The sequence below is a fragment of the Callorhinus ursinus genome, unplaced genomic scaffold (genome assembly GCF_003265705.2).
Source record: "Callorhinus ursinus isolate GAN/ISIS: 27379988/994484 unplaced genomic scaffold, GSC_fseal_2.0 scaffold120, whole genome shotgun sequence".
In the NCBI taxonomy this organism is placed as follows: Eukaryota; Metazoa; Chordata; class Mammalia; order Carnivora; family Otariidae; genus Callorhinus; species Callorhinus ursinus.
In genome coordinates this window covers 84277-109283 of record NW_027397182.1, presented here as the reverse complement: position 1 = coordinate 109283, position 25007 = coordinate 84277, and the positions used below count along the sequence as shown (strand labels likewise).

General features: G+C 45.9%; 1 protein-coding gene across 1 annotated transcript in view; it reads left to right on the top strand.

Annotated features, from left to right (window-relative positions):
* The window catches only part of HS3ST4 (heparan sulfate-glucosamine 3-sulfotransferase 4), a 432564-nt gene extending 407875 nt beyond the window's left edge, over positions 1–24689 (top strand). The window contains exon 2 of the mRNA XM_025853903.2: positions 22660–24689. Within this exon, the coding sequence (XP_025709688.1) occupies positions 22660–23296 (637 nt within the window). The 3' untranslated portion in view covers positions 23297–24689. The remainder of the gene's footprint in view (positions 1–22659) is intronic.
* The last annotated feature ends 318 nt before the right edge of the window (positions 24690–25007 follow it).

The window sequence follows — 25007 nt, the reverse complement described above, 5'->3', positions numbered from 1 at the left end:
GCATATGATACATGTCTTTCTCTGATTGACTTATTTCACTCAGCATAACACCTGGCAGTTCCATCCACGTCGTTGCAAATGGCAAGATCCCATTCCTTTGGATGGCTGCATAATAGTCCATTGTGTATATATACCACATCTTCTTTATCCATTCATCTGTCGATGGACATCTTGGCTCTTTCCACAGTTTGGCTATTGTGACCTGTCCTTGGTTCTTAATCTACAAGCCAGTTCGGTGGTGGCTGCCACATCCCATCCGGTCCTAATCACATTTCCCTTTGTCCCAGCCACTGTCGCCTCTCACTCTGACTTTTCAGTAGCCTCTAAGTCGTCCTTCTTAAACACTTACCCAGGAGAGTCTGTTCTCCACACGGCAGTCAGAATGGTCTTCCCAATGTATAAGTCGGGCCATGTCCTCCCCTTCCTCAAAGCTATCTGATGGCTCCATGTCACTCAAGACCAAAGCTGCAGTCCTCACAGTGGCCAGAAAGGCTTCACATTGTCTGCCCTGCTCTTTTCCTGCTCTCATCTCCCTGACCCACTCCCGAACCACACTTCTTTCTAGTCCTGCTGCCCCTCCCTCCCTGACCTTCAGACAACGCCAACCACACTTTCAGTCCAGAATTTTGCACCTCGTTCCTCTGCCTTCCTCCACATAGCTGGCTTTCACACTTCTGTCTCCCTGTTCAGATGTCACCTCTACCCTGGTCTTCTGGCTAAATGCACCCCAATTTGCACACGGGGAGTCACCTCTATCCCACTGGGTGTGGTTGGGGACTGTGACTCACTTGGATAATAAACTAGAACAATCAGATGTTTTCTGCCAGGAATTCAGATCTTTAATGGAGTGATGGAGAAAAAAGAAAAGAGGAAGAAGAAAAAAAGAAGAGGTAAGAGATAATAAGGAAAGAAAGAAAGGGAAAAGGGAGGAGAAAGGAGTTGAATCCAACCCATTCTTGTGGTGGTGTCCTAATGAGACTATCGATGTTCTGGGAGCTTCCCCACTACCTACGTCTTCCAGGCCCTTTCATTAGCTATTCCTTATGAGTCACTATATATTTATATATATATATATGTATATATATATATATAAAGTATATATCCTTTGAGTAAATTCTGCTTTACAATAGTTAGCCAGAGACATTTCTTGTTGCTTGTTGAAAACCAAAAGTCTCAGTGACAGACCTAAACGCAGGTGAATGGGTCGAAGGAAAAGCCAAGAGCTGAACATTGAAAGAACAGCAGGGGGTGAGGACAGAGAGGCCTCATTTAGAGTCGCAGAGCTGAGACCAACCCTCTCTGATTGGCTCAGGGACATGGCATCGCACATTCGGGTCCCCTGCCTTTGGGTGGCTCTGGGGATATTCAACAGTGGGGGCAAAGGAAGGCCCAGACCAGTGACCTGCTTAGAAACTCCCAGTGAGGGCGCCTGGGTGGCTCAGTTGGTGAAGCAACTGCCTTCGGCTCAGGTCATGATCCTGGAGTCCCGGAATCGAGTCCCGCATCGGGCTCCCTGCTCGGCCTGCTTCTCCCTCTAACCCTCCTGGCTGTCATGTACTCTCTCTCTCATTCTCACTCTCTTAAAATAAATAAATAAAGCTTAAAAAAAAAAAAAAAAGAAAGAAACTCCCAGTGAATAAGTGAGCCAGAGGCCAGTGAACCCAGACACCTTTCTTCCTGTGCGGACCCCCTAGCCCAGGTGGGACGGAAGGGAAGACGGCACGGGAACTCTCCCCCAGGCCCCTTTCCTTAACCTTCACTGTGTCACTTTCCCCCTTACCTTCTCCTCTGCTGACGTGTCTTGTCCCGTGTGCATGAATTTAGGCCCAACAAAAAAATCAAGGAGTGATCTTTTACACCAGCATGTACTCTGCTGCTACCTCTTATCTATGCAAAATGTTCTTTGTCTTCACAATTTAGACCAGCTGCCAGGGGTCAGTTATTCTCTAACCTCATGGTGCCTTGAACAGACCTTTGTCTGCATCGACTCTCATCACATTGCAAGAGGAAACGTGTTTGGTGCAGGAGTCAGAAAATCGTGGTTTCAGATCTCAGCCTCGTAGCGTATTATGTGGTTATCTTTGGGGGCGGGTCACTCTCGGAGCCTCATTTTTCTTGGTAAAATGAGTCAAATCATAGAGCTTATTTTCCAGAATTAGAAATGAAAGGATGTGTTGTCATAGAAATCACCTAACAGATCTACATTATAAAGCTCTGTAATCCGAATCTAAATCTACATCATAAAGCATATGTGATAGATGCTTAATCATAACGAACCGGCTTCCCCTGGCTTCTTTGCATATCAAGGGTGGCATTGAATAGTGGTTAATGGAGCTGCCCTGGTGGAATTCTTCCAGCTGTGTGACCTTGGACAAATCTTCCAACTGCGCTGTGCCTCGTCTGTAGAATAGGAATAAAAGTAATTTTCACCCCAGAGAATTGTTGTAAGGGGCAAATGAGCTTAGTCTTAACAAAGCGCTTGGAACAGTGCCTGATGTGTAGTAAGATCTCAGTAAATATTAATAGCAAACATTTGTTAGTATGAATAAGTTTCAGGTATCTTTGGGGATCTCCCAGATAGGCAGTATCAGGGACGGGTGGTATTGATCTCCATCTTCTAGGACATAGCAGAGTCTCTGGTTACAGCAATCAATCAGAAGTTGCTTTAGCGAATGAATGAATAAATAGGATCATGAGTCCTGGTGCCCCATGGGCTCAAGTCTTGAACGCTAAGAGGAATCCCACTTCCCACCCCAGCCCACCCTGCCGCTCCAGCCCACCAGGGAAGACACAGAATCATTTAGAATACGAAGACATAAATATGTTAGGGGCTAGATTAAATGCAGAATGAAAACTGGGGAAGATGACATCACAAATAAGCCCTTGAAGAAAAAGAAACTCAGGCTGATTCTCGGCGTACTCTCTGGCAAAACGAACCGTGATTTACTCCTGCAAGTTACCAACTGTAAAATATTTACAGCTAATTCCCTCAACCTTCCAGGGTGGCTGTGGCAGAGGGAGGCAGGCTGTTTCGGTAGTAAACCCGGGATGCAATTTCCACCTCAGTGGCCCTGTTTCCTGCAGCAACCTCAGGTGACAGCGTCATTTATATCTTCCACGCGTGCAGTCTCTTCTGCGTGTGCATGAGTCTCGATTACAGGCAGTTGAGGTTTGTGTGGTAGGCATTATGCATTTATGAGCTAGAGCAAACATTTACTGGTGCTAGTAATTCGTCTAGGGGGTGGAGGAAGAGAAAGGGTGGGGGCAGCCAGGCCCAGCACAGATCCTTGCAGGCTGCAAAATCAGCTCACAGGTGGGGAAGAAACGTCCCATCCATCCAGAGGCACCTGCTCTTCGAAGCTCATCTCCTGGCGTGTTGGTCTTCCCGTGCTTTCTGATCCGTGAGATCAACCTACAAATGCCCCAAGGCTCAGTCCTTGGACTTTTTCTCATCTCTGTATACTTTAGAATATGCCATCTGTCTGTGTTGGAAGCACCCAGATATTTCTCCACCCAGATCTCTTCTAGACACGGATACCCCCTGCTTACCTGGCATTTCCATCTGGAAGTCCACAAGGCATCGCGAATGTGACATGTCTGAGGCAGAGCTCCTGCTGTTCTCCCCACCCCACACGCAGATCTTTTCTTCATGTCGTCCTCCAACCCAGTAAATGACCTGGAGTCCCCCCCTAACGTCTCTCTGCCTCTCACGTCCCCCCATGTAATGCATCAGTGGATTCTATTAGTTCTTCCTTCCAAATATGTCCAGGATCTACCCACTTCACCACCCCCACTGCCATCTCTTACCTGGACCATGGCAGTGGCTTCCTTGTGGGTTTACCAGCTTCTGCATCAGGGGTATGGTCCATTCCGATGCATCAAGTAAGGGGTCCTGGAAAATTGCAATTCAGACCATGGCCTTCTGCCCTCTGCTCAAAAAACTCCATGGATTTCCCATCACACTCAGAATAAAACTTCATCATCAAGCCTCCTGTTACCTCTCTGACCTCAATCCTGCCACGGACTCCCCCTCTCACAGTCTCCAGACTGCCTCCATCTTTGCATGCACACTAAGAACACTCCTCCCTCAGGACCTTTGCACTGACTGTTTCCTCCGCTTAGAGCAGGCTTCCCCCAGAGACCCATGTAGTTTGATTTTTCACTTCCTTTATATATGTATTCTCAGGTAGAGAAGGATTTTTTAAACAACAACAACAAAAAAGGCTAGCCACAAAATACTGACAAATTAAACTACTTTAACATTGAAACTTTGGACCATCAAAAGACACATAAAGAAGGTGATGAATTGAGCCACAAACTGGGAGAAGATACTTGAACTCTATATAACAGGGAAAAGAATAGTACCCAGCATGTACAGGGAACAAACAGTCCAATTAAAAAATGGGCAAAAGATATATATGCTTCACTCAGGAGAAAACACAAATCATCAGTAAACAAAGATCTCTCAAGCTCAGAAAAATTCAAATGAAGACAGTAGCACAAATTAAGTCACACTGAAAAGGATGAATGTAAACTCATATGCACAGATGGAGTGAGGGTAACCTGCTACTTATAAGGGTGACTGTCACTGAGCGCATGGCTCAGCATTTCTGTTGTCTGGAAAATACACAAAAGGGACTCTTGCCTTATATCAGGAGGCATATTAGAATTTACAAAGCAGCATTGTTTATAAAGTAAAAATCTAGAAATAACCCCCATGTCCTTCATCAAAAACATGAAAACATAATGCCACATTCAAGGGCACCTGGGTGGCTCAGTCAGTTAAGTGGCTGACTCTTGGTTTCAGGTCAGGTCATGATCTCAGGGTCATAGCATCAAGCCCCACATCTAGGCTCCATGCTCAGCAGGGAGTCCGCTTCTAGATTCCCCATCTCCCTCTGCCCCTCCCCCTACTCATTGCAGGCACGTGCTCTCTCTCTCTCTAAAATAAATCTTTTAAAAAAATAATGCCATATTCACACAATGGAATATTATACAGCCGTAAAAATGCAGCAGTATGAATAGATTATACAAAGATAACACCTAATTTTTGAAAATCAATAGAAGACTAAATCCAGTATTATGCCATTTTAAAAAACCAACAAACCCAGCAGTGTGCTGTTTTGAAATGCATTGTGTGAGATATACACACACAAGGGAAGGATAAACACAAAATTCAAGAGAGTGGAGTTTTAGTCTGTAGGGCAATTCTTCAACAACTGTCAGCCTGCTTGTTCTTTTGTGGGGGGGTGGGGATCATGTAGTTTCGGTCAGTTACCAGAAATGATGAGGAATCCTTTACAGGAGGAGCGTTTAATTGCCAGGGTGACATTTTCCAGAATGCTCACATACTTGCTGTCCTTCTCCTTCTCTGGCATCCCTCTGACACAGCATCTAGCAGTGTTTGAGATGGTGGGGAGCTGCACACAGACAGCTTAACTTAGGGGTTCGTGTGTGTCCATTTTTATATTGTATGTATGCTATATATATGTATTCCAGGGAAGCCACACAGAGGAGAAGGCCCTCGGATCAGACATGTTATGAACAGGAGTTGGCCTAAACAGCGGGCGGGAAAGGAAGGGCATTTCGGGAACTTGGAACATCATCTATAAAATCCCAGATTGACAAAATCTTGACATACCCGGAAAATGGCAAAAAGTTCCAAGAGGGCTCAAATGCAGGGTGCCTGGGGCACGTGGTGGGACTGTGGCCAGAACATAATGCTTCTCCCTGAGGAGCTAAGATGCAGGGGTCACCCAGACCTGGCTAATATTTATTCTTGCCAGCAGACTTTTCTTTGGAGTTTTGTCCCTCCCCTATTTCTGCTCAGCGGCACCCAACCATGTTGATTTCTACATGAAATTCTTTTCACATAAATGATTCTCAATGCCAAAAGTTCCTATGAAACTCCACCTGTCCCTGGAGATGCCTGGGTTTCTGGCAAAGGCATGTGATAACATCTGGAAAAAGCAGGGGGTTAATCTGGTCCAGCTAAGCAAACTTTTCCTGTGAGTCTATTTTGGCCTTTTTCCCAAGGAACTCACAGTCTAGTAGAGAAAACAAGGAAATATATATGTGCCATATGGTATGGTGGGTCCATAATGGAAGCAGAGAGTTAGCCACAGGACAGCAGAGACCAGAAGAGGTGAGTGTCCCTTCAACGTGGGGAAAACAAGCCACATGAGCTGAGGTTTGAGGATGGTTATCGGTAACAAGATGTGGTGGAAATGACACGTTCAGTACCTTTAAGAGCTGGTGAGGGGACATGGGTACTCCCTCACTTTGTGAATGGGCACATAATTTGGCATGGCCACCACGGGGGGCTATTTGCCAGTATTTATTAAAACCTTTATACACAAACTCCCATGAAATGATTTAACTTTTCTAGGGCTGTGTTAAGGAAACACTCAAATAAGTACATGTTCAAGGATGCTCACTTCAGCCATATCTGTCCTCATAGAACATCTCTGACCACCAAAGGACCCTCTACAGAAGAATGACTGAATAAATAGTGGTTGGCATATACCATCAAATGCAACATTCATTTTTAAATGAGATGCACACTGGTTTGAAAAGATCTCGAGAAGTAGTGTTGAGTAGAAAACCCAGATTTTAGAAGGCTGCATGGGGGATGATACTGTTTGTATCCACATTCCCACAGAAGTGCACACACTCACCCAAAAGAAGGCTACCACCCAGGGCTCCGCACAGGGGTGGTAAGCTATGATAGTGATGATGAAGGAGTGTTGGCGTGACGGAAGGCAGATGTGGAGCAAGCCTGGCGGGGGTGGGGGGGACATCTGCCCAGAGAGGGGGCAGTGGTGCTTGTTTTTCTTTTTACCAAGCTAGCCATTTGGACATGGAAAGGGAAACATTTTATTTCCCCGGAATCAGAGGAGCCTATCTCCTTCAACTCAAGGTGCATAGGTTTGAAGCTTACTGAGGACTTATCCACAGAGGTTGGCAAGGGAAGAGGAAGCCTGTCCCCCCAAGGCAGTATATTAAATGTGTGTTGATCTCTGGAATGGGAAGAAAGTTCTATGAACCAGGCAGTGTGAGTCCAGGCCAAAGATGAGATCCACAGTCAGCTGGGGAGCAATGTCCTGCTTCCCTGTGGTCTTTGGGCAAAAGCAGAATCTTACTTTGCCAGGGCTACAATGAGAAGGTCCAGGTAAGAGCTTGAAAAGGAACACCAAAGGGATAATTACTCACCCTGAAACATTCTCCAAAAGCGGAGCTTTCTTAACAGGTTGGTCATCATTGCAGGATTAGTGGGGGGAGAATTGAGAGGAAGAAGCATGTGGGCTATATAATCAGATATGCAACAAAGGCAGTGACTTCTTGTGTGCCCCTCCCCTGCCAGCCAGCAGCACAGATCCCAACTCCTGGACCTGGATCTTCCTGACACTCCCTTCCCTAAGGGCTAGAACCTGGCTAAGACTCTGAGTCCAGCCCCGGAGAGAAGTCTGGAAAAACGTGTAGAGCCTCACTGAAGGAGACTGGGGTCAGTATATGCCTCTTTGATAGTGGTGAGATAGAATGTTTTGCACAGAAGTGGGCAGAAAATCCCAAACCTGTGGATAGAACACAAATAATGGAAATAGAGGAAAGACAGGATCTCCCAGGTGCATGTAAGTGCAACAGGTACTCTGACAGAGGCCATCTCTTATTTCTGGGCCCCATCTGCTGGGGTCACAGTGAGTGCTGACGTATTTTCATCCTGAGTGAGATGCAGTTCTTACCTGGCAGCTGGAGGCCAACAGGTAAGTGTGCTTGGCTATAGGAGTTAAGAAAGAGTGGAACCATGCAATTAGAGATAAGGAAGAGAAAATAATTTCCTTTCAGTCTTTTGGAAAAGATTTCATTTCAGTCAAAGGAGAAAATCTCATTGTGATGCTGATAGGTCTCTAACAGCTAACATTGGTAATTTCCTTTATCAAAAAGGAGATCTCAGACTCACAGTCCAGAGCAGGCCGGGGTCTCATCTGAAGTTCGACTGGAGAAGGATGACTCCCAAAATTGTGTGACAGGGTTCAGTTCCATGTGGGCTGTTGACTGAGGGCCTAAGCTTCTTGTGGCTGTTGACAGGAGTCTGTCCTCTGTTTCTTAACAAATGGACCTCTCTCTATGGTGGCTTGCTTCATCAAAGCGAATAAGAGAGAGAGACAATAGAGAGGGTCTGCTAATAAGATGCAAGTTACAGTCTTACATAACACTCCATGGAAGTAATATCACATCCCCATTGCCAAATTCTGTTCATTAGAATCAAGTCCTGGGTCCTGCTCATGCTCAGTGTATGGAGATTACACCAGGGGATTAATATCAGGAGGTGGGGATGACTGGGAGCTGTCTCAGAGTCAGTCTGCCTGGCAGTTGTAATTGTTTTTCCATTCAAGGTAGTCACATGCAATTTCTGTTTTCAACAGATTTATTGAATCAAATAAGGATGAAATTGATTTAAAGAAAAATATTGAATCCATGATAACAAGAATGTAGGTGAGTGTCCAGAAATGGCAGAGTGTGACCCAGAGATTGAGAGATACTCAAGGTTATCAGGATGTGCGAATCCCAGTGCTTTTTCATTCATTCACTCATTGGTTCATTCATTTATCTGCCTGTATTAGGGATCTCCAGAGAAATAGAACCAACAGGGGATGGGATAGTAGATAGATATATAGATAGTTACATAGATATAGAGATGGGTGGGGGGGTGAGATCTTTTATAGGAATTGGCTTATGGGATTATGAAGGCCAAAAATCCTATAACCTGCTCTCCACAAGCTAGAGAACCAGAAAAGTGAGTGTTGTTATTCACTCCAAGTCCAAAGAACTGAGAACAGGGGAACTGGTGTTATAAGTCCCAGTATAAGTGTGAAGGCTGGAGAACCAGGTGAATTGAGGTCTAAGAGCAAAAGACAGACAAAATAAGCAAATTTGCCCTTCCTTTGCCTTTTTTGTTCTATTCAGACTCTCAATGGATTGGATGATGCTCACCTGCATTGGTGAGGGCAGATCTTCTTTTCTCGGTCAATGCTAATGTTGCCCAGAAACACCCTCCCAGACACACCCAGAAATAACACTTTACCCTCTACCTGGGCATTCCTTAGCTCAGTCAAGGTGATGCATAAAATTAACTAAGCATCACATCTGTCCGATGGTCTGTTCATTTGTTTATTCATGGAACAACATCAGTCTGGTTCCATTCCTGCCCTGTCCTCTGGGGTTGCAGAGATGGGACAGATGTGCTCTTGTCTATCAAGGAATTTGGTTTACTGATATGTTTCTAAATCCTGGATGCTCGTTAGAATCCCCTGGAGAGCTTTTAGAATATACCAATGGTCAGACACCATCACAGAACAATTGAGTCAGAATCCCCAGTTGTGGGGCCTAAGGAATTACGGTGTTCCTCTGGAGTCACCAGTGTGGTGACTTCATGGCATCAGTCCATTTGCCATAGAACTGGCAGAGAAATTTTTGGAGATACTGTGAGCAATCCCCACAGCCACAAACCAACCAGAGAGTTCTACTCATTTCTTCTCCAGAGAATGGAGTTTCTGGGGAGGTGGTTGACTTTGAGGAGGGAACAGACTGAGCCCTGCACTGGACTCTCTAGTCCTTGGTCTTCATCCTTTTTTTCCCTGGCCCCCAGCATGAACTCTAGAACTGTCCATCAGTTCAAACTCCAGACTGAGCTCTTCCTCTGCTCTACCTTTCCAGAGGCTGGAAATGGGTGACTCCGTATTACACATGTATTTCATGGTTGAGGTCTCGCCATGTCTAACTGGTTCTGCTTTAGAGGCTAGAGTTGGCATCAGCATCTTCAGCGAGGGAGGCTAAGCCGTCCTACTTTGTCACCAGCTGGTGGCCAGGAGATGGAGACCTACCTAGCATCAATGTAAACTTTCTTTCACCTCCCTTGTCCTGCTCTGGCCTCTTGGGGTGCATGAAATGAGTGTATATGTGAGTGTGCATATTCAATAAGGTCATTCATTTATTCGTTTCTTATTAACCACCTATTACGTACCATGCTTTATGAGAGATAGATATACAACCTAATAAATAAGACAGTTCTGCCATCATGAGGCTTAATTCCAGGTGGGGAGGCATCAGCCACCACGTGAACCAATAAGCAAATTAGGTAATTGTAGGTCTTTTTTTTTTTTTTTTTGACAGAGAGCGAGCACAAGTAGGCAGAGAGGCAGGCAGAGGGAGAGGGAGAAGCAGGCTTCCTGCCGAGCAGGGAGCCCGATGCAGGGCTCGATCCCAGGATCCTGGGATCATGACCAACTGAGCCACCCAGGCGCCCCAGATAATTGTAGGTCTTGACCAGTGTCAGAAAGTGCAATGAAGAAAAAGCAGGACAGTGAGATAGAAAGTGACTTGGAACAGGCATTATTTTTGGTAGAATGATCAGGGGAAGCCTTTCTGACAGATAACGTTTAAGTGGTATATAGATGTCCCCAATTGTCATCGCTGATGGACCAGACCAGCACTATCCAATAGAATGTTATGTGATCATGGAATATACTCTACCTGCATCTTCAACACAGTAGCCACAGGCCTTTCGTAGTTATTGAACACCAAGGACTTGAATCTTTAACTTCTTCTTTTTTTTTAAGCCCAACACAGGGCCGAAACTTACAACCCTGAGATCAAGACCTAAGCCAAAATCAAGAGTCGGACACTTAACCGACTGAGCCACCCAGGTGCCCCAAACTTTATTTAATTTTAATTAATTTACATTGAAATAGCTACATGGGGCTAGTGACTTCTGCATTGGACAGCACAGAGCCAGACACGTAATATGAGACCTGAATAGTGAGCGGAAGCCTGCTCTGCAGGGACTTGGGGAAATAGCCGGAGAGGATAAGGGCAGAGCCAATGCAGAAAGGAAGGAATCTGGAGTGCTGGTGGCAGAGAGAGGGCCAGCAGTGCTGGGACCTTGAGCAAATGTGATTGAGCTCAGGGACATATCATACAGAGACCATGAAGAGGGTGGTAGATTTTTTTTTAATATAATGAGAGATGATCGAAATGATCTCAGCAGAGGAACGATATAACAATAATGATAATGATAAAAATTAGAGCTAAAGTTTACATAGATTTATGAAGTGGGCTTTATGTCTCATTCCATCTTCAATCCTCAGTAGCATCAGGGGAGGGAGCCTGGGGCGGGGCTGACCAGGCTGATGGGCAGGTGGCAGATACTGCCATGTGACGTGCTGGGAAAGTCATCCGGGGAATTTCGGTGCCTCCCTTTGAGCACATTTTCCTTCCTCCCTTCCTGTATTTTTCCTTTCCTTATTTCCACCTATGCTCTCTTCTCCTTCTTCCCTTCTTTCTCCCATCCTCCAGCAAATATTTATCGAGATCAGTTTGATTCTAGGCATTGTGTGAGATGCAGGGACACAACCACACACGAAAGTGTCAAATTGCCCTTCTTCTTTGGAGCTTGCTTGCTTTTGGAGGACAGACAGACTCTACAAGGAAAAATAAACACATAAACAAGATAATTTCAGATAAAAAATAAGCCGGATGAAGTGAACAAAAGAAGCTGGTATGAAGGAGAGTAGTTTTAGATGGTGCCTGGGGAAAGGGATTGTGCTCTGAGTGGGTGATGTCTGAGCCCAAACCTGAATAATGAGGAGAATGAGGAGTCAATTATAGGAGCAGCAGAGGGTGTGTGTGTGTGTGTGTGTGTGTGTGTGTGTGTGTGACAGAGACAAAGAGAGACAGAAAGAGACCCTGCAGGGGATTGGTGTGCAGGAATGTCTGATAATATAAGAATCTTCCATCCTCATAGTATAGCCTGTGCATGTTTGTGTATATCTTTTTTTAAAAGATTTTATTTATTTGAGAGAGAGAGAGAACATGAGCAGGGGGGAGGAGCAGAGGCAGAGGAAGAAGCAGGCTCCCCGCTGAGCAAGGACCCCGATGTGGGGCTGGATCCCAGGAGCTCCCCCCGTATCATGACCTGAGCCGAAGGCAGATGCTTAACCAACGGAGCCACCCAGGCGCCCTGTTTGTGTATATCTCTCTAGGTGTGTGCTGAACTTCTTTCCTATCTATCTGTCATTTCTCCATCTGCTATATGATCAGATTGATTGGTTCGAAAATCTGTTTAGTATTTCGTGCGCCCCAAGCTGTGAAAGTCGGATCTAAATACAGGCACAGTGGGAAGCACTAATTAATTTATGATTGTACTTAACATCTTTGAAGCTGGAGATCTTGATTTGGGGCTGCAAGTTTAGGAAGGAAATATCTCAAGGACAACATGGAAGGCTCTGACCGGGGCGCTTTGTAGAAGAGGCTGTCTGTCCTACCATCCTGGCCACATGCAGGGAAAAAGGGGGCTTCTGGGCTGCATTCTTGCAGCTGAGAGTACCAGTTGCCTTCAGCACTACCTCAGTCACAGGCAAGTGCTTTGAGTGTGATCTGTCTAGCTGACCAGGTTCCTTGGATCACTAGGAGGGAGCACGTACACATTATTTGTGAAAGCCAAGTTCATTTTAAGGATGCACACTGAGTAAACATTAGATGATCGCACCATCTGCACAGGTCCTAGGTGGCATTCTCTGAGAATGCGTAATACATAGACTTCATGCAGAATTAGCAACAATCATCAACACTTGTGCTGGTCTCAGGGTGGTAGGATCGAGCCCTGTGTCAGGTTCAGCGGGGAATCTGCTTGGGATTCTCTCCCTCTGCCCCTCTCCCCACTCATGCTTGCTCTCTCTCTCTCCCTCAAATAAATTAATTAAATCTTTAAAAAAGAATAAAATAAATAAAAGAGCCCTAATCCCTTTCATGAGAGCTTCAGCCTCATTACTAATCACCTCCCAAAGGCCACACCCCCAATACCATCACATTAGGTGTTAGGGATGAGTGTATGAATTTGGGGGGTGGAGGTGGGGAACACAAATATTCAGTTTATAGCAGCCTCATAAGCACCAGCCCTTTTAATCCTCGCAAAACATTCTATGCGATTGGTCTTGGTTGTGATCTCCACTGTATATAGTGTATATAGTATATACACTCCACTCCAACGTTCTTTAGAGTAAGGACGGCAGAAGCAGGCTCTTGGGGGCCAGAGGGCAGGTGCGTCCGCTGCCAACAGCTTGGGGGACATTCCCTTTTGGGCAGAACACCAGGCTCCAGAGGCACAGCCACAAATGGCCAATCAAGTGATGCTCTAGGCAAGCAGGGGTTGATGGGACCTCCACCAAGGGCTCAGGTGAGAGTCTTGAGAAGCATGTGGAAAAAAGCAAGGGGTGGTCCTAGAAAAGGAAAGATTGGAATGAGAACCTGGCATATAGGTCGTCACCTTCATGAAAAGCAGTGTCTTTGTCACTCCGGGTTGCGGTGGCCCACATGGTCAGAGGCCACAGGGCTTCGATGTGCATAGGGGAGGCATGGCAAGTGGGGCTTGGATCGGCATCAAGATGCCGGTGAGAAGGAAGGAGGCTGGCTGCGTCCCAGAGGCAGGGCTGAGCTGACACACAGCTGGGAGTGCATGGGGGAGGCGGAGAGACTTGGAAAGCAGCCTTCCTGAGAGGAACCCTCTCCTGTCACCGTCTGTTAAATCGTGAGCACGGTGACCCAGTGCAAATATGCTGACACCTCCATAATCATCATTTAATTGTGGCACCTGCCCTTTGAAACACTGAGCCCGAGGAAAGAAAATACAATAAAACAGCTAACGGAGGTTGGTGTATGAGGACCTGCAGTGGGGCACTCTTTGAACGTGTATGAATAAAGTATCAGAGAGGGGCGCTCTGGGTGGAAACGCCAGGCAGGGACAGGTGAACTGTGTTCCAGAATCTCACGGATTCAAAGTCAGGGAGCATCTTGTCTTAGAACCTCCAGGGTGAGATGGTCCAATAACAAAAGAGAAAAGAGCTGGAGGGACAGCTGCAGATAAAGCTGAGGTTATAGGCAGACAATGGTTTAGATTTTAGAACCTTGCTTCCAACCTATGGGCTTGAGAATTATTACAAAGGACTTCCCTGTCCCTATAGATGCCACACATGGAGTAGAATCTAAATCAATAAAAATCTCATACACACACACACACACACACACACACACACACACACACCTGGGGCAATCTGATTTCATTTTAAAGGATTGTCGAATTCATAGTTGCTTTCTCTCCATATGTGTTTTCCAGATCAAACCATTTGAACAAGTTCGCTTCCATCCCATGCTGGTCTCATCGATGCCAAAGATGGGTGGTGGCACTGGGAAAGTCAGGGACAAGAGGGAGAAATGGAAGTGATGCCTACAACTCGCGTAAAATGAGGCATGGTCCCCCAAAGTGGCCAGGTTCTGCCCAGAACTGTGCCTTCCCAAATGCTTGAGCACCTCAGGGTGCCAAAGAGAAAAAGAGTTCTAGTAATTTACTAGAATATATGCCCAACCAACCTGTTGGGTGCTCTAAGAGTGGGTTGTATCAACACCTACTTGAGAGGGGGGTTTCTGTGGCTCAGTCATCATTTACGTGGGGGTGCATCTATTAGGCAAACTACGGTAGTCGTACAGCTTCAGAATTGGGCAGGGCCATTGTCCTACCCTCGCTCAACAAATAAATTTGTTCGCATCTACTATGTGCTACATTACACTGGCAGCCAGAACGGCTAGGTACCCGTGCTCTCTACCAGGATGCCTGATACATTTTCTTGTGAATGAATAGGAGATGTTATCCCCATTCAACCAAGATGGAACAGGGATTCAAAGACATGTAGTGGGTTTGCTCAGATGGTTTAGAGATGGAACCCTGAAGTTAAACGCTCAGCCACACACCTTTGTCAGGAGAGCATGCACTTAGCAAAGCTTCTGGAGGAGGCAATGGGGGAGGGCTGGGATTCAGTTGACCCTTGGCCAATGATTCCCAACCCGAAACTCATGCATGTCTGTGCATTCTCAGAAACAAGGACCGACCTCTTAAACTATTCTATTTCACAAAAACACACGCTTCTTCAGGGCAAGATCTTGCTCTTGGTTTTATCTCCCGATTCTAGCACAGTGCCTGGCAACACATGAATGGGTACTTTTCTTTTGCTTTTTGGCTAAAATTTGTTTCAGCATAGTGATCTTGGCTTTCTCTGGTGCAGAAACACTAATTGTATATAGCTCTGATATAGACAATAATAAATGTGTAATTATTTGGATAAGTGGTTCCAAAACTCAGATCCAGTGAAGGGAAACATCTATAGGATAGGAGATCACTATGGAAATCCGAGGGAAGGCATTCAACCCTCCGTGATAGACTGGCATTTCTCCACCCTCCAGAGGCAGTTGGGCACACCTAGAACACCTAGTTATCTTCTGAGCTCCAGAGAAAGTTCTGTGAGTCCTCAGTCTGTCTGGCGCCAGTTTCTCTTTGGGGCCTGATCCAAGAACATGTATATGGAGATCTTAATATTCCGACCAGCTCCCGACTATTCAGGGAGTGAAAATACCACTGGGTTGATTAAAAACAAACAAACAAACAAAACCCCAAAAAACTGTGGAGTCCTCATTGTACTCATTTGGGAGATCGAGAACCACCTCTGAATAGCTGTGTGTCAGCCTACTGTTGAACTGGAACTGGCCCGAAAGGGGTCTTCCTTTTTTCTGTTTTGATTTGTCTTGTATTGTGTCTCTGGCCCCAAAAAGACTTAGTGTATATGGTATCATTAACTTCTAATCTTTTGATATAAGTGCCACCCCATGTGGTTCATGACACTTGGCAGTCCCCAGAAGGGAATAAGGAGCATCTTTTCCCAAGTAATTCTTCTTTCAGAGTGGAATATGTTCTCCTATTCCCTCACTTGCCCTTTCTGGTTGCTGGCATATATGGATATCCCAGACCCTTGCCTTATTCACTTGTGATGACATCTTCAGAAACGTATCCCCTTAGGGCCCTGGGCTGCCTTACAAAAGGTGTCAGAGGTGGCTCTGAATAATGATCAGTAGAGGACTTCTGTTCAGGCTCATCATGAGAGTTTCAAGTCAAGTTTAATTTGTATTAGAATAAAAACCTTTCTTGAAACCCCAGGGCCAAGGGATGTATGGTGGTGGTGGTTGGAGTGGGGAGTGAAGGTAGCGATGAAATTCCCTGCCTTTTTTTCCAGATGAGTCTCCCAGGGCAAAAACCAAACCCAGGATAATTTCTCCATATGTCACTATAATCCATAAATTATTAATATATCATCCAGCTCCATCTGCTCTGAGTCCCATAACCCCACTCCCAAGGCCTTCAAGCTTAGCAAATGGCCCCAGTCTTCTGACGTCGGGAATATCAAAGCCATTAGGAGGAAGTTCCTCAGTATTTCTCTCCCTGATCCTACCCATGTCCCACCACATCTTAAGACTTTATTAACTCTAATGCTAGGTTTCTCTCTGGGTAAGAATGCCTACTGGACCCTCATTTCTCCACTGGAGGTTGATAGCCTATCCCTTCCTCCAGGCTCTAGCTCCACTCTGGACCTTCCTCTCTTTGTCCTATTGAAGAGTGGTGAGGACCACAGGCTCTGCTGGGTTTCAAATCCCAACCTGCCACAGAGGAGCTGTGTGATCTCAGTCAAGGCACGAAACTTCTCTGAGCCTCAGTTGGTTCATTGAGAACATGGGGAATAAGGAGTATCTACCCTCTCTGCCTACTTCAGTAGGGCTCACACTCCTACCGCCTCCCTGACAAAGACCATCCTAAACCTTCTAACCCTAAAATAGCTGTACCTGCCTGGCCCAAACTTTAAAACAACAAAAATGCCTAAGACCTGGGTTTGCTTTTTTCCCCCCACAATGTGACCATGTGTCATTTAAAACTGGAATGCTTTCCTCATTTTATTTCTGGTTACTTATATCTTCAAAGCCCAGTTCCTTCTTCTCTTTCTCCTCCTTCCTCACTCCTGCCTTTCTTCTTGTCTTTATTTCTGCCCTCTCTTCTAATCTTTTTCATTCTTTGCTACTTCTCTTCCTCTTCTCTTCCTCTCCTCTGCCCGCACCTTCTGGTCTCCTCCTTCTCCTTGTGTGGTCGTGCAGGAATGCAGCTGAGACTCGGTGGGGATCGTGTGGTTTGAAAGGAGACATCTGCCCACAACAGAGATGTGCCACCTGAACCACAGACCAGACATGGGCTATTCAGACCTTTCCTTCAAAGAACTTACAGTCCATGGAGGGCAGGTACCAGGCATGCGTGATCATCAGTATATACCCAACACCTGCTGCATAAGACGCACCAATAAATACTTGATGGGATTAATGAGAGGATTGATATTAACATAGCCCTTTCATTGTGCAGCTCCAGAGAGAAAATCCCTGTCCTCAATTCATTCAGCAAGTTAGTTGTTAAGTCTGAGCTCTAACTCAAGATCCCTGCTTTCTTGGCTTCAATTTGGCTGGTAGTCATATGGCCCCAGGGCATGCTGCTTTTCTTGGGTCTTATATAAGACATGTAGTTTCCAAATGGTTTGAATATCAGCCTTCAGAGATTTCCAGGATTCCTGAATCTGGGCTTAAAAAGCACGATGGACTTTCCAAGAGAACTGGGCAGGGCATAGTCCTGCCTATGTGTCCTTGGACAGGGTTCAAGGTCACCCCAGCTCTCCAGATCCACGTGTATATAACAGACTCAGTGAATCCTATGGTATTTGTGAGCTTTAGCCAGGAGAACTGTATGGAACTGCCTTGTTCCGGGCTTGGCAAACAGCAAGAGCTCGATTGACTTTCTAAGTGAGTTCTTCCTCAATGTGGAGGAAGTGGTCCTACCTCATGCCCTTGCTCTAACCACCATTCTCTTGGGTTACAGTTCATCAGGAGGGCTCAGAACATATTGCTAATTTATGCACCATTTGTTCCACGGGAAAATGCATTTGGGAAAATGTGAGCTGCCCACGTTATCTCCAATTCAGGCAAGCCAAAGGCAAGCTCTGCCACTGACCCTTCCAGAGAGAATGGGCACTTTATATCTGACATGGGTGATTGCTTTCTCCCTCGGCGTTCATGATGGTATCCATTTGCTTCAATTGAGGAGGCCCCAGAGAGAGATATCACAAATTGAACGATGTAGCTTGATCTGGCAAGAATTTCTGGGGATTCTGGCCTGGATTTCTGTAACTCCCAGTGGTAAGTCAGTGACAGCCCACCTTTACAACATAACATAATGAGGCTCGTTTTAACATTCAGCTTTGCCACCCACTAGCCGAGTGACTTTGGGCAAGTCCTGTGACCTTCCCCAACCTCTCTAGTTCTGTTAATCATTGTCAGGCAGCCATAAAGGGCTCAGGCTAGCTATGGTGCAAGACAGACCTGGGATTGAATTTCAACTCCAGTTCTGTGACTTTGGGCAAACAAATCCATTTCACTGGGCCTCAGTTTCCGGACCTCTATAATGGGGATAACAGTAGTGTCCAAGATAGTTGTTTAAACATTCACAGCTAACATATTGAGAACCTTCTCTATATAAGGGACTCTTTTCAATATTAACTTACTTCATCTTCATAAAATCCCTCCGAGATGGATCTTATTAGTACGATGCCCGTTTTCCAGATAATGAGACGGAGCAACAGATTACCTGGGTTAAGTCATTCGCCCAGGGTCACACAGCTAATAAGTAAGTGGATCCAAACTTGGAAAGTCCGGAGTCTGTGCGCTTAACCGACTAGGCTGGAGAGTCCAGTGTCTTGAAAGTGCTTAGAGAAGTGGATCTGGCATCAGAATTTGGATTCAGACCACAGCCTAGAGTGAGCACTCTGTGACCGGAGGGTGGTAACTTTTGTTGGCAGCATCTCCAGAGAGGCCCCCAGAGCGACAACCCGCACTCACACAGGGCTTGTGCTCTGCAAAGCACCCCCACCCCCCGGAGCCGGAGTCGGGGCTGGTGAGTGCGTTGGATGGCAGCTCGCAAACCTTTGGGGCTACGAGAGCAGATGTGTGATCTTGCAGCACGCGTCTCGCTTCAGGCCTGTGTGTTGACTTTGATGTCACAGCTGCTCTGAGCACCCCAGATACTGTTAACGAGCTGTTCCAAACCCAGATGTGGTGTTTTCTCCCCATATGGTCCATACTGAAGTGCATGGTCTTTCAGACAGTGATGGCACAGAACTCACTCACGCCAAACCCCCATGCGTGGAAACCCTACTTAGAGGGGCCATGCCCTGCAAGCTGTGCCCCAGTTCTCCTCGCGTCCAGGGATCAGGCTTTCATCTGTATGCCATTCCTGGGTTCATCCAACAACCCCAGAGAGTGAGGGGGTGACCACCATATGTGGCGGGCACTAGGTTAGACCCAAGGGATACAAAGGTGAATAGAACATTGCCCATAGCTTCGAGGGACTGAGACTAGCCATGAAGGGCTGGGGAACAAGTCCTATTATGACAGTATCCTAAGCTCTATGATTCAGGTAGTTAGCAAGGACTGCAGGAGTGAAAAGGAATTCGTGAATGAATGAATATAACTGGTGCAGAATCCGTTCCGGGAAGGGGGAATGGCTACTTCATAGAGGCTGAGCAGCTCCTGCGGATCTTCTTACTGACAACAAATCCTGAGTAGCTTGTACCACACGACTCTCTCTTGGCTCAATGAGATGGTCTCACCGCGTATGCCCCAATGCCAGACCTCTCCCTCAGTGACATGTTTTATTTAATTCATCTATAACACAATCAAAGACATTTAGACTCCTCTGCTCCCCTCTGCCTTCCCCGGCACCCCTCCTCTCGTTCCCTTTTGCACTGAGCACGGAGCTGGGCATACAGTGGCTTGGAGGTGGGGTGTCCTTTCATCCCAGATGCTTCAGATAAAGACTTGAGATCCCTACATGTCTTGACAGACCGTAGCAATTAGCCAAAGTGAAGGAGATGAATTTGAAAGGGGCCCATCGTAAAAACAAATGCACACAGAGGTCTGAGAAGTGAATGGCAGAGAACAAATGAGAAGAAAAGAGGGGAGGGGGGAAGGGGGAATGGTTGGCCCCGTGATGGGTATTAAGGAGGGCACATACTGCATGGAGCACTGGGTGTTATACGAAAACAATGGATCATGGATCACCACATCAAAAACTAATGATGTATTGTATGGTGACTAACATAACATAATAAAATTTAAAAAAAAAAGAAAAATCTAGCAGCTGCTCTTGCACTAAAGAAAAAAAAAAAGGCCACGAAATAAACAAGCAACAGTATATGTGAGGGATTAAAAATCTGGGTAGGGCCATGTAAAAATATCTGTCTTCAGGCATTTTTTTACATCAGTCTTTATTTAATATTTTCATAATGCAACATGAGTTTCATACTAAAAGAATATATCCCTCCAATTGAAATCAAAATAGGACATCGGCATGTTCCTTGAACTCAGGCTGAATTCATCTGTCACCAGCCTCCAGGTCAGTGTGGTTGGTGATATGGGCTTGAGTGAGAATAGCCTTTATCCCTAGACCTGTTCCTTCGTTCACTTGTTCAGCTTTGCCATGTTTGGGTCAAGTAGAAGTATTTTTTCCTTGCTTTTCTCTAAGAATTGCTGTGCCAACCGTCTTATAGACCTAGTGTAGGTTTTAAAGACTCTGGTATTCACCGGGTACTATTCTAAGTGATCTAACTGCATTATCACATTTGATTTTCGTTATAATCCCAGGAGGGAGGCACTCTGCTTAGCCTTATTTTTTTTGAGATGAGAAACTTGGGGTTCAGTGTGGATTAAGGATGCTTCCTAGAGGTCCTCTGAACTTCAGAGTAAATTCAGGTTTTATCAACTTCCCAGGGGCGAGGGTAGTCAGAAATTCTTCAGTCCTGCACATCTGACTCCCAAAGGTTCTGCGTTCCTGAGCCCTGCACCTCTGAATGACACAGTTAAATCTGGTGAGAGCCCAGCAGGCACATAAAGATGTTCAAACCACTTTGGAGAATACGTTAGTCCAAGACGAGCACGGGCTATGGCTTTAATCTGAAGACTTCTGGCTGTCCAGCCATTACGTGCTAACAACATCTAATTCTATGTGAAGCTCTCTACCGGGCAAATTCCTCTTGCCTAATAAAAGTGCTTGCCAAGAAAGCTCAAAACCCAGTAGCAATTAATTATTGACAGAGCATGTGAATTAGAGATAAAAGAAAAGTTGTTCTTTCTCCACACATGCGAGAGTAAATAAATTTAATTATAGTAGGGGAAGCTAAGGGATCTTCGTCTGTATTAAGTTTTATTAGCTGAGACATTTAAAAGCATGTCATCACAAAAAAGAGGTCTTGTGTAATCCTAAATGTACCACTTTGGTGCAGGGCTCAGAAATGAATAGATTTAATGGAACACATGGTGGTCATCGATGGCCTGCTGTACCGACAGGTCTAACAGGTTTATTGTCTGTTAACTTTGGTCTACATATGCCTACAGCAAAATAACTGCGTAATAGGATCCCGAGCCTCTTTTATCATTGATAGGCCTGCCACATTGGGATTGGGGGACAAATAGCATCAAAACTCCTTTAATGTCTTGAAGCTCCCAAATGGGACGTGGCCATTCTGAAGGTGAACACGGATGGAGGGGTGGGCATGGAGATGCATCGTAGGGAAGGAAACCGAGAGACATGGTGTGGGATCTACCACTGGCTCACTGGGCAAGCTGGGGAGCAAAGTAAAGAAGAATTCCATTTCTAGAACCAGACCCATGCTGGATGCCTTCACACTGTATGTCATTTTTTTCTGAACTTGAACTTGAGGTGAGCTTTAGGGTTTTACAGAGGAGAATAAGGGGACGTGATTAAACTTGTTCAGGTCACAAAGCCTATCTGGTTCCCTGTCTCTAGGCTTCATTTCTGCATTTGCACAGTGGTGCCTTTGGACCAGGTCAAGGCTCAGCATACATTTTCCTAAAGGGCCAGTGAGTAAATATGCTTGGCTCTGAGTGTCTTAAATTCCCTGTTGCAACTACTCAGCTCTGCTGTTGTACCACAAAAGCAACCAGGGACAGTACATCAAGGAAGGAGTGTGGCTCTGTTCCAGGGAAAGTTTATTTATGGGCATTGAAATTTGAATTTCATATAATTTTCATGCATCACAAAATGTTATTATTATTATGTTGGGTTTTTTTCCTAACTGTTTAGAGATTAAAAATCAGTCTTAGCTGAGAGCCATACAAAACAAAACAAAAAAAAAAATGAGAGGCAGGGAGTAGTTGGCCAACCCCTGGTCTAGATAATCTTTGAGTTCTTGGGGCGCTGAAACGTTTTCCAAAAGCCGCTACAACAATAGTAACTTCCTTGATTTATTAAGCTCTTGCACGTGCCAGATTCTGTGCTAAATGCTTTACAAGTGTTATCTCCCTTAATCCTTCTACTACAGTGCGAAGTAAGTGCTATCATTACCTCTGTTTCAGAGATTACACAAAACTAATACATAGAGAAATTAAGAGCATATCTCCATTGAACGTAACTGGTAAGAGATAGGGCTGCAATTGAAACCCAGGTGTATGAGGTTCCCAAGAATGAAGGCGGAAGCCTTATGCTGCCTCTCCTGATAATACCATGATCAGAGCCATAGTGGGACATAGAGTTAAAAAGAATCCCTAGGATTTATCAACAAATTTTATTTTGTAGCTCCCCACGAGGCTCTTTATGTCACACGTTTTGTGTGAACAGTTAAAACGGTTCTCGATGGGAATGACCACTCTCTTTCCTTTCCCTTCCTCTTCCAGAAATGTGATGCCCAAGACTCTGGATGGGCAGGTAACCATGGAGAAGACACCGAGTTACTTCGTGACAAACGAGGCTCCCAAGCGCATCCATGCCATGGCCAAGGACATCAAACTGATTGTGGTGGTGAGGAACCCTGTGACCAGGGCCATCTCTGACTATACTCAGACGCTGTCAAAGAAACCCGAGATCCCCACCTTCGAGGTGCTGGCCTTCAAAAACCGGACCCTAGGGCTGATCGACGCCTCCTGGAGTGCCATTCGAATAGGGATCTATGCTCTGCACCTGGAAAACTGGCTCCAGTATTTCCCCCTCTCCCAAATCCTCTTTGTCAGTGGTGAGCGACTCATAGTGGACCCTGCCGGGGAAATGGCCAAAGTACAGGATTTTCTAGGCCTCAAGCGTGTCGTGACTGAAAAACATTTCTATTTCAACAAAACCAAGGGGTTCCCTTGTCTAAAGAAGCCAGAAGACAGCAGTGCCCCAAGATGCTTAGGCAAGAGCAAAGGTCGGACTCATCCCCGCATTGACCCCGATGTGATCCACAGACTGCAGAAATTCTACAAGCCCTTCAACATGATGTTTTACCAAATGACTGGTCAAGATTTCCAGTGGGAACGGGAAGAGGGTGACAAATGAGGTTAGAGAAGCAGAGGGAAGGCTAGTGAATAGCTAAGGAGGCTCCTTACCTGAGTCCTGAAATCCCCCTCACCGGGGTCTGTGGCCTCAGCCTCACTGGAGTGCCAAGTAGACCCCCTCCTTTGTCCAGCTGGGACTGCTTCCAGTGCTGTAGGCTTAGGCAAAGGGATGGATCCCATGGCATCCTCATGGAGGCATTGGGTTTGCCAGGGCAGCGGCATCTGGTTGACCAGATGGCCACCAGGAGCCACTGCTAATTCTTGTCTTCTGCTAATTAATAGAGTCTAAAGACAGGATAAATAGCTGTCAAGGTCAGAGACCATGCCAGGAATGTTTCTTTAAGTGATTAAAAAAAAAAAAAAAGAGGAAGGAAGGTCTACTTTGGCCACTTTAGAAGCCTGAGTCCTAGCCCTGCATCTGGCACAGCCCTCTGCTGTACAAACCTTTGCTTTGGCATCTCTCCAGAATGCTATTTGTGGCTGAGTGCTCCAGGACTCCTAGGGAGCAAGGTCCTTTCTCTGAGGTGTCTCTAGCCTTCTCCTTAAAGGTCTCATCCCACAACCCTTTGACATCCCCTCTCCTCACCTTATGAAGGCAGAGACATGCACGTTCCTCACCAGAAAACAAAAAAACACAAAAATAAAAGCTGACACCCTTGGAAGCCTTCTTTCCAAGAGCCCTCCAAGGAGGGTCCCGGGCTGTGGTGAAGCTTAACATAGGCCCTCATGAGAGAATCAGGCCTACATGGCTGTTCTCGGAGCCGTATGATTGCCTTTGAGTTCTAAGCCCTGAGGCTGGTAAAGATAAATGTTATTTCTGGGGGTGAGAAAAGAAGGCCAGATCTTTTGGTGGGAGGTCTCCATACGTGAAGACCCTTAGCACCACAGTTCTGAGGAATGCTTTCAGGATGGGCTCTGTCCCTTGGGGTCCTTAGACGGGCAAGGACCAGATAGTTGGCATGTCTTCCATTATGAGTAATCCTGAGCAACACAACCAACAGGGGATCAGTCACCATTCTTGTTTGCCCCACCATGTCCTCCTCATGATCATCTGATGCTTCACTTACTCTCTTCAGAGATGGCACATTGGGGCTGGGACAGACCCTCCCATCTATGGCGGGTCTTCAGATCCAGTCTGCGGATGCAGGGGAGGGCAAGGGCTGTCTGTGGACAACCCTATCAAGGGCTGCTGAACGAAGTGTCCCTTCCCTTTACTCTGATTTGATTAAAAGGCCACATTTGATGCCAAGCACTTGTTCACAGATCTCCAAAACCAGGAACTGTTCTAGTAAATTTGGAAATATGTATGAGTGGGGGGGAGCTAAGTCTGTTCACCTGTTATTAAATTCATTTCTCCCGCTAAATGAAAACTGTGTTGTTATAAAGCTTAATGCAACCTGATTGATGGGCTTTGATGGTGTGTTTGTATTGGTCACCTCCAACCCCACCCCGACCCTCGAATTCTGGAATGATCCCTCCTCCTCCGGGGTGGTCAGAAAGCCCCAGATTAGAGAATCTTATGGGAGATTCTGTCTGCAGGGCCAGATAATTCTCAAAATAGCACAAAGGAAGTGGCTCTCAAAGGACTGCAGCTTTCTCTCTCTTAACTAACCCTGGCGGGGGATAGACTGATACACTACTCAGAAACAACCTTACAAATAATTTTTTGCCAGATAAGAAAGTGGTTTTTGAACCGAAGGCAGCGAATATGC